Below are 10,246 nucleotides of genomic sequence, written 5' to 3' on the forward strand. Positions count from 1 at the left end.
CCGCACCATGTGAGCTACCGGGGCTGCGGCTCATTTGCTCCTCGCTGCACTTCACACCCTGCGGGCAGAGCAGAGAGCCGCAGCCCGGTGCAGTCGCGAATCCACCGGGTTAGAAACACCAGACAAGGCCGTGGAGAAGACACCAGCGGCCCGGTACTTAGAGCCGTGCATCCCGACGACCGGGGGAGACACCGAGAGAGAGACCAGGCAAGTTCGGGGAGAAGACAGAGGCAGCCCGGTGTATCGGCGCCTCCCACCGGCCAGAAGCACCGAGAGTCCCCGACAGACAGAGCGCACCGGCCGGGGAGATGACTGCAGACGTGGCGGTGTCTCTGTCGGTGCTCGCGGGGATCGTCCTGCTGAGCGAGGCCACCCGCAGACTGCTGGCCCGGGCTCTCGCGGACACCGGGCTCGCGGTTTACGCGATGGAGCTCGTGTCCACCTTCCAGCTGTGCTGCTGCACGCACGAGCTGAAGCTGCTGGCCGAGGTGGGCGGGATCGAGCCTCGACTCGCTCTCACCTTGACGTACCTGGCGTCCGTTGTCCACGCGCTCACCTTCAGTGGGGCCATCGGAAACCCCTCTGGCGCGCTCGAGCACGCATACCATGCGAAGCTCACGGGCAGGTGCGCACTGCAGCGGATCGCGTGCCAGTTCGCGGCGGCGTGCGTGGCGCGAGCCGCGGTGCCGGCGATCTGGGGTCTCGGGCTGTCGGGGCTGCACCTGCGACACAAGCTGCTCGGTTTCCCGTGCCTCAGCCCCATCCGCGCGCCGCTGCCGAAGGCCGCCGCCGTGGAGCTCGCGTGCGCCTTCGCGGTTCAGACCGCTGTCACGCACACGCGAGCGGTGGAGGAGAAATACCGGGTGCACGCGATAGCTGCTGTCATCACAACAGTGGTTTATGCAGGTATGGCAGTGTTCTATTCTATTCTATTCTATTTGATACTATTCTATTCTATTCTATTTTCTTTATTCTATTCTATATTTCTCTATTCTATTCTATTCTATTCTATTGAACTCTATTCTATTGAACTCTGTTCTGTTGTGCTCTATTATATCCTGTTCTGCTCTGTTTATTCTGCTCTATTCTGCTCTATTCTATTAGCCTATATTCCTACTCAGTCAGAGGTTTGAATAGTGTTATCAGTGTTGTGTGTCTTGGTATTATCAGTAGATGAATACACAGTGACTCCAGTGGTGATTAGTCTGATAATGTAATAATGTGATAATGTGAGGTCAGAGGTCAGAGGTCAGCTACAGAGCAGCCTCTCTGCAGCTGGTAGGGGTTCAGCATCTTGCTCACGGACACTTCAGCAGGGTGGAGGCCTGTGATGGACAGTCTATCTATTTATGTGTAAATAGATATATAGTTATAACCACCAGGCCTTCATTATCAGTGCTGCTCTATATTTAGTGTTAATTAACTGTGACTCCAGTGTTAATTATGCTGATATAGGGGGATATCTCATATGCACAGAGAGAAAGGCATCGTACTTACACTCCTTAAACTCTCCACTACACCTCTACACCACTACACCTCTGTCACTCACAAATAATTAGAGAATGGATAGACCATAGATATAGAAAACCTAGACTGGGTACATCCAAACTCCCGTAGCATAGAGAAGGACCTGGTGTACATCATTTACCTGATAAATTACATGAAAGTACAAAATATCAAAGATGTTTTCCTGATATTGAGCTTGAAACCCTTTTGTACAATCCACATCTCAACTGTCTCAAAGCTTCAAACTCCTTCTCTAACTCGTCTGCTTCTCTTTATCTGCATCTCCTCCTCTGTGATTGGTATAGTTTTAATAAGGGAAATCAATAAGGGATAATGGCTTTTACCTGGATTCACCTCATCAGTGAACTTCATGAGAAGAGTCGCACTGTGAGGCCTGTGTGTGTGTGTGTGTGTGTGTGTGGATATTAGGGAATTAACAAGGAGAGAGAGTGTTGGCCTTATTCCCTGTGGAGGCTGGAGCTAACAAAAATTACACTATAAAAATAGAACTGATGAAAACGCCTGTGAAAAAAATGAGCGAGAAGACAGTTTGATTAAAGTAGAGGTGATTTGATTAAAACCGAGCCATTTTCTTCATTCATGACCACTTTCTATCAGCAACATTCATCATTTAAACAGCAAATAGCCATTTATCATTTAAGGAGAGAAACCTCCAGTCTCTAGAAGGGTGAACTGAAGAAGAGGAGTGATAAATGGTGCGGTGACTTTATCAATTCCAAGGCGATTTGATTAAATAACTTGTGATTTTACATTTTCGTTCCATTTATGCACTGCAAAATTTCTATTAAGATAGTAGTAATTTTTGTTACTTCCGCTCTCATACCTAAGGAGGCTTGCTAGTGGCCGTGGTTTTTGATGGACATTAAGGTATGAGAGCAGAAGTGACAAAAATCTCTCACATTAAATGATAAATTGGCAGAAGTAATAAAAATGACGAGGCTGCATGCATTAATAAATGGCAATGTTCAAGTGCAAATGATGAATGAAAGGAAAATTTGATATCACCATGCAGTTATTTAATCAAATCACCTTTGAATTTATGAAGTCACTTTTAAATTCACATGCAATTTAATCTACATTTTTCAATTCACATTAATTTTCATCACCTTTTAAATTATAACCCTTGTAGGGCTCATCTTAAATGATAAACTGCAACTGTGTTGTTAACATGATAAATGATTAATGACAGAAAGTTGATAAATGGTGAAAATGTCAAATTGCCATCCAAGAATACTGATTTACTAGCGCCATGTGTCTCTCTGCACTCCTGACCCAAGACCAGCCAGTCCTGGTGAATTTTCTGAATTAAACATTATTTTAACCTGCCACCACCCCCTTCCTCTCTCTGTGCTTCTTGTGTGTGTATGTGTGTGTGTGTGTGTGTGTCATATTTCTATATTTATGCTGACCAAATGTCCTCACAAGGATAGCAAGTTGAGGAAATATCGCAAGGAAATTTTGCCACTCCTCAGTTCTGTAAGGGGCGAGTTCAGGATTAGGATGTGAGTTTAGGGTTAAGATTAGGATTAGGGCTGACCGATTTTGAAAAAATATCTAATTGCGATTATTTTGACTGATATTGCAGTTGCGATATGATTTGCGATATTAGAGGGAATGATAATTTTTACATCATTATTCTCATTTTCATTGAAAAACGTATTAAAATGATTATGGTGTGATTTTTGCGGGGATCTGTACCAAACAAAGATGTTTTCTTAAGTCTGCAGAATATGATGTGTAGGCCAGGACATCTCTGCAGCACGACAATATTTAATTTAAAATTTTATTATTTTGACACACATTTCACCTTTAACAAATATTGCGCCTCCTGCGATTTGAAAATTGCAGTAGGTCATATTGCGATTTCGATAAAATTTCGATTAATTGTTCAGCCCTAATTAGGATTAGGTTTAGGGTAAAGGTTAAGGCTAGGCATGTAGTGGAGAGGGTTAAGGTTAGGGTTTAGGGTACAAATGTAGTCAGTGACGGTCCTCACAAGTACAGTAATACCACCGTGTGTGTGTGTGTGTGTGTGTGTGTGTGTGTGTTTCCAGGCGGCAGCACAACAGGAGCGGTGTTCAACCCGGCCTTGGCCTTCTCCACCCAGTTCCCCTGCAGTGGGAACTCCTTCCTGGACTACAGCCTGGTCTACTGGCTCGGCCCGCTGCTGGGTGAGTTCAAGATCAACTTCACGTTTGTTTATTTCTACAGCGCTTTATCACATGCCCTAACTCCCAAAGGACTGTACTGAGAAAGAGCCCAACTAGATCTAACTGATCAACAGTCAACCACAGAGCCTCCACCACACACTGGATCACATCACTTACATTCATTTTGACATTATAGAAACTAGGGGACGGGACAAACTCTTCTGTCTTGTTTCTGGCGATGGGAGACAGACATCACTCTGCCTTAAAGCTGCAAATCTTAAAATAATTTCATCAGTCTGGGTTTCAGTGGAGAGTTTTAGTGTCCCACGGTGCTCTAAATGCTGTTCAGAGGCTTTTCCTCCCTGATAAGAGCACAATTCTGGGGGGAAACACTGCACCTCTTTTTCTTTGGCATGATAATTTAAAGATACTGAATACTGGCACAAAATAGCAGCAGCTTCCATACAAATATTGGTCGGGAGAGACAGAGAGAAAGACAGAGAGAAAGATAGAGTGAGAGAGAGACAGATAGAGACAGAGAGAGACAGAGAGAGAGAGAGAGAGAGGCAGAGAGAGAGAGAGAGAGAGAGAGAGAGAGACAGATAGAGACAGAGAGAGACAGAGAGAGAGAGAGAGACAGACAGAGACAGAGAGAGAGAGAGAGACAGACAGACAGAGAGAGAGACAGAGAGAGGCAGAGAGAGAGAGAGAGACAGATAGAGACAGAGAGAGACAGAGAGAGAGAGAGAGAGAGAGAGAGACAGACAGACAGAGAGACAGAGAGAGAGCAACAGAGAGAGAGAGAGAGACAGAGAGAGTCTCTGATTCTTTCTGGCAGTCGGTCATGCTGGAAGTGTTAACCCAAATCTGATAAGCTGTTTAACTTACATAACTCACAACTCACTTATCACACACACACACACACACACACACACACACACACACACATGCACCCTCTCTTTCAAATGGACCTAAGAAACACACTAAATACCTCTCTAAACCCCATAAATGAATTTAATTTAATTTAAATTATCTTGAGAAATTTAGGCTTGGATCATCTACCATGATACGTACCTGTAACAGCTGTTATAGTTATTAATTATGGCATGATTATGGGAGCTACAGTGATGATTGTAATTGTCGAGCCATAATACCCAGTGAGTAGTCAGCACAGCCTGTTTGTGTCGGATTGAAATCGTAAAAATCTGTTAAAAGTAGATTTTCAGGCTTTTCGGGTGTCAGGTGACATTTGCAGGTATTAGTGTCGAGTTAGTGCTCTGCATAAAACCAAAATATGTTGAAGAAATGTAAAGAAGGGAAGAGAAAAGAAAGGAGGGAGAGGGAGACACACTTCAATGAAACCTTTCCAAACCAAACAGAGGGAAAACTAACAAAAAACACCTTAAAAACTCCCACACACACACACCTGCACCTCTTTCATTCATGCTCGTTTTCAACTGCTTTTCATTGTTTGTCTAAATGCAATGTTTTCACTTCTGAAAGGACATGTAATGGATAAGAGAGAAAACAGAGAGAGAGAATATATAAGAGCAAAGGCTGAGATTTACCGAGACAGCCAGGGAGAGGGTGGCACAAGGAAGAGGAGTGTGTGTGTGTGTGTGTGTGTGTGTGTGTGTGTGTGTGTGTGTGTGTGTGTGTGTGTGTGTGTGTGTGTGTGTGTGTGTGTGTGTGTGTGTGTGTGTGTGTGTGTGTGTGTGTGTGTGTGTTGTGGCCCTGTGTTTGATGGAGGTCAGGCAGTGCTGAGTTCAAGCTCAGGATGTCCTGTATGTGATCTGCTGTAGGTGTCAGGTTTCCTCTCCTCTGTTACACTTTGTTCTCTCTCTCTCTCTCTCTCTTCCTTTCTTCTCCCTTCCTCTTTGTCTCTCTCTGTATAGTCGTGTGCAGCTCGAAGGCTGCGTTCACAGCCAGCAGGTTCTGAAAGGTTTATGTGAACTCATTTAGTTTTGTTGGTTTGTCCCGGTGAGAACAACGCCATTTGAACTCTGGTGGCACCAAATAACGGCACCAAGATGCCTGAAAATACAAATCTCAGTCCTCTAACAAGAGAACTGCGGTGTAGGAGTGAGAATATAATCCAGCCAACACAAGGGACAAAGGATTATGGGTATAAAGAGACAGATGTTGACATCTGATAGCCAGCAGTTCCTCATGCCTGGAAAGCCAAGCAGAACAAAATGAACAATAAGACAAACACAGAGCAAAGTTCACCATGCTGAGCTAAAGTTACACAAACTGGAATTGGCAAAAATGTCTAACCAGGCAGGATGACAGGTCACCAGGTTTGTCCAATAAACAAGCTGCTTGTGAGTCATGTGACATCTGTTTACAAACCCTGGTTCACTTGTAATTGTACAATATGAAGCTGAATGAACCAAATACAAAAATGCATAAAAGTCAACTTGTCCACTCTGTGTCAGACCAAAGAAAACAAACTGAAGGTGTTTCATATTACTGTAGGCACTTTGGATCACACTCCTCCATTTCTCCTTATTCCCTTGAATCTCTTTTCCTTCCTTATTTCACATTTCTGTGATTTATGTCTTACTAATCCATAATAATCGATAACTGATCGATTTCTTAAAGACCCCATGAAATGGCATCTTTACTTCCTTGATTTCCTTTACTTCGCTGATTAACCCAGGATGTTGGAGGCGGGACATAACACAGTGAGGGATCAATCAAAAGTCTAAACCAATGGGAGATAAGTTAGGGAGACAAAGGCAGTTATATTTGATCAGAGGGGCGGAGGAAAATCTGTTATAAAAAAGATACTCTGTTTTCCAGGAAGGAAAAGTAAGCAGAGTTGATTTCATGGAGAGCTGAAGTTCATTCTTCTCCTCTTGCAGGTATGATCAGCTCTGTGTTGCTGTTCGATAAAGTCGTCCCTCTGCTGTGGAGGAGGTCCACCCCGCCTCCCCACCGCCCCCTGGAGACCAAGAAGAGGAAGTGAAGATCAAAGGCATGATGGGATACTATGGGTGTGGCGCCGGATGGGACACTCGGCTGATTCAACACAACTTTATTGTACGGGCAGCGTTTCAAACCCACAGGATCTGTTCTCCAGACTCTAGACCTGCTGAGCACTTCTGAGGTTTTTAAATGGCTGCTTGTTATTTTTTTGGGACGATTTCAGTCAAATATCAAACATGAATGAAGGAAGAACAGCACTGATATGCACTTTTTTTTTTTTTTGAAGACTGCAGCCTGAAAGTCTTCTTTAAAATGGACCATGATTATCCAGATGATTATACAGAGCACATTTGAGAAGCTGAACAGCTGACTAAAGACACTAACATCAGTATATTGTTTTATATGTAACAAAGCACATGTTAACAGGGCATGAAATTAACTGAATTTCACAGACCAGTTTTCATTTTTCTAGGCTGCTAATTTGTTTTTTGGGAAAGACAAAAGTGGCTGAACCCTACAGCACAAACATCAGTGTAAATAAATCAGCAGTATGCCAGTGTTTCCACTCCATCAGTCCGCATCCATTAGAGTTAATTTAACACTTTTAGATGGTGGGTTTGATCAGCCGCCTCAGAGCCACATCAGCTGTATGAGTGAAACAAAACGCTCCATCCAACACTAGTCAACTCCACATATTTACTTTAATAGTTACTGAAAAATCAACACTTATGAACACTGGAAAATTTGCTGTGTATGTGATCTTTAAGATCAATGTTACATTTTTAAGACTGGACTGAATCCATGTGGGTACCAGCCGAAGTGGATTCAAAATTTTGACTTACCAACTACAGTCAAAATACACCAGTATTTACCTGCTGCTTGGTGTTAATTTCAAGCCCTGCATTTGAGTATTGTAGGTGTCACATATTATATATTGAGCCAAGCGTTATTTTTGTATAACTGCACAATTTACTTGAACTAATTGACTAATTAATGCTATTTTCAACTGGAAAGTTCAGTTTAGCTGCCTGATGTCAGTTCAGTTAATGATAACAATGTGATCATGTTACTCCTGTAATGTTGGATTTAGGACTTTGGGGTCCAGCTCAAGTGTTTTTATTTTGTTAAGCTTATATGTGACATTCCAGACAAGCACGCACACACACACACACACACACACACACACACACACACACTGCAGGAATGTACTGTATATGGTTAGTTTGCACAGATGTAACTGGTGCCTTTAGATCCTCTGAAGAAAACTCCTCTCCTCTTTCTCACCTTCTTCCATCATCCTCCTGCCTCCTTCCTTCTCCTCCTCTCTTCTCTTTTCCATTCTTCTCATCTCTTCTCTGTAAAAAACTGGAGGTTAAACTGTGGAACTGCCACGTTGTTGGACTCAGTCTTGAAATGAGATTGAGCACAGATGAAGCAGAGGAAACAAGACGTACTGTGAGGAGATCAGTGGAGGATGAATGAAAAAAGGGTGAATCATGTTATGTTAAATGTACAGAAATTATTAATATACACATTTAGTAGAATAGATGAGAGATGTCTGCGCTCTACAGAAAAGCCCTACAATTTAGGATATTTTTAATGATTTAGTCAAAAAGTACTCAACAAGAACTCACACTGATGAAAAAGGAACAAAACCAAAGAAGTGCAAAAGTGACAAAAAGTGCAAAAACAGAGCAGAGTTCAGAACTGATGATGGTCCAATAGAATATTGCGTTTGTGCACTTTTTTGGTCACTTTTGCACCTTTTGGAAATACATACGAGTCCTTTTTTTTGCATACAGAATACACTCAGAACACAGAGTGAATTCATTTGGTTGTTAGAGGACAGAGTGAGCATGATGGGAGAGGTAAAGTTAGGAAGAGGGAGAAGGGAAACGGGGATTAAAAAAAAAGAGGCTAGTGTAGGAAAAGTGGAGAGAGAGAGAGAAATGAGAGTGGAGAGAGTGAGGTGGTAATCTGATAATTTGAGTAAATCCTTAGTGGGGCAGAAATAACTCAGCTGATCGGGGGGTTAGACGGGGTGAGTTTAGTTTCACACACACACACACACACACACACAACTGTCTCTCTGAAACACAAATAACAATGATGTCATAACAACGCGACAGCGGGGACAGTCTGCCCACAGGCCCGGGGGTTCAGAGGCAGAAGGTTGCCAGTTTGAATCCCTGGACCAGCTGGGAAAATGTGTGTGTGTGTGAAACCAAATTCACCTTGTCAGTCAATTTTCCCTGGATAAAGAAAGGTAAAAAAAACAACCAGTTACTGTTACTACACTAACACACACTGTCAGACTAATCTAGACTAATGTATCACTGCTATAATCACACACTTTCTCATTAAACATATTTTAAACACACACACACACACACACACACACACACAAACTGATGGAAGGATGTAGGGAAACGTGACATTCCCTGTGTGTGAGATGAAATACACTGTAGGCTCCCAGCAAGAGTCTCACAACATCAAACTGTGACACTAACAGACGTTTCTATGGTTACGGTCCTGCTGAACTAGGTTTTGGCAGAAGCTTGTAAATTACTTTTAGCTTGTAATAAAATCACTTTAAATACCAATATTTTTGTGTCAAATGATTCATGTTTTTGGTAAAAAAGCCGTGCAATAGGCTGGATTTATTATATAAACTTGATTATTTTGTTTGAGAACATGTAGTACATAATCTTTTAGTTAGTTATTGTGCAATGTTTTTATTCCTGTTGTGTCTGTAACTTATTATGTTGCTGTCTTGGTCTTCCTCAGAAATAGACTCCTGATCTCAGTAAGACTAAACCTGGGGCCAGTTGCATAAAGATAGAACTGGTCTTAGACTTAAATGTGACTTTAGGTCAAACTTGCTATAGACATTTATATTTACCTGTTCCTACTAATTGGTTGTTGTAGATCTCTAATGGGTTGTTTCTGTCTCTAAAGACTCGCTCTCTTCTTCAGGCTCTTCCCAAAAACCAAAGATTTGGCATCTTGTATGAAACAGCTTCAGTATTTAAACTTCCCACTCTGACAGTTAGGCCGACTCGTTGCCATAACAACAAAGTTCTTACCTCAAGATTAGCCGGGGGGAAGGTGGCTAACTTTCCTACCTCAAAATAAGTCAGTTGTAATATTTAAGTAACAGACAGTCTTAATTAGACTAGTCCAACCTAAGAATCTAAGACCAGTCTAAGGCTTAGACTAGTCTTAAACTAGCTTTATGCAACTGGCCCCTGGTAAGACAAAAGGTTTGATAAAGACGGATAAAAACTATTTTCATACAAAAACTATGCATTTATTGACGATTTCATACAAAGACAAAAGCTCTCCCTCTCTGGGAACATCAGATATCAAGTTGGTCTTTAGATACAAAACACAAAACAGAGAGATGGTCTTTTTGTTTTTTTTTTTGTTTTTTACAGTCAACAGAAGGAACTGGGCCTGTGGGGCTGCGTCTCAATAGTCTGCAGTAGTTCACTTTGATGCATCTCCGTCGTCTTTCTGAATACGACCGGGACAAAGCCATGATGGAAATGATGTGAAGATAAGCAGCAAAACAACCACAGAATGCAACTTCTGATCTATAATGCAATATATAATAAACAGACAACTTTAGGAAGCTA

General features: G+C 42.3%; 1 protein-coding gene across 1 annotated transcript; it reads left to right on the forward strand.

The window, feature by feature from the left end:
* Window positions 1–308: 308 nt before the first annotated feature.
* Window positions 309–9,756, forward strand: aqp11 (aquaporin 11). Its single transcript, XM_071513497.1, has 3 exons — window positions 309–906; window positions 3,582–3,698; window positions 6,545–9,756. Exons 1-3 carry the CDS (start codon window positions 309–311, stop codon window positions 6,646–6,648), a joined length of 819 nt encoding a protein of 272 aa, XP_071369598.1. The 3' UTR covers window positions 6,649–9,756.
* The last annotated feature ends 490 nt before the right edge of the window (window positions 9,757–10,246 follow it).

The sequence above is a fragment of the Centroberyx affinis genome, unplaced genomic scaffold, assembly GCF_046629955.1.
Source record: "Centroberyx affinis isolate AG114_WGS23_722 - 3 ecotype Tasmania unplaced genomic scaffold, CSIRO-AGI_Caff_v1 ptg007229l_1, whole genome shotgun sequence".
Taxonomy (NCBI): Eukaryota; Metazoa; Chordata; class Actinopteri; order Beryciformes; family Berycidae; genus Centroberyx; species Centroberyx affinis.

What these genes read in the sequence shown, in the direction of transcription:
- aqp11 (XM_071513497.1), top strand. Translation starts at nt 309, where the DNA reads ATGACTGCAGACGTGGCGGTGTCTCTGTCGGTGCTCGCGGGGATCGTC. An exon ending in CACAACAGTGGTTTATGCAG is followed by an intron (nt 907 to 3,581) that starts GTATGGCAGTGT and finishes GTGTGTTTCCAG; the next exon opens with GCGGCAGCACAACAGGAGCG. An exon ending in CTGGCTCGGCCCGCTGCTGG is followed by an intron (nt 3,699 to 6,544) that starts GTGAGTTCAAGA and finishes CTCCTCTTGCAG; the next exon opens with GTATGATCAGCTCTGTGTTG.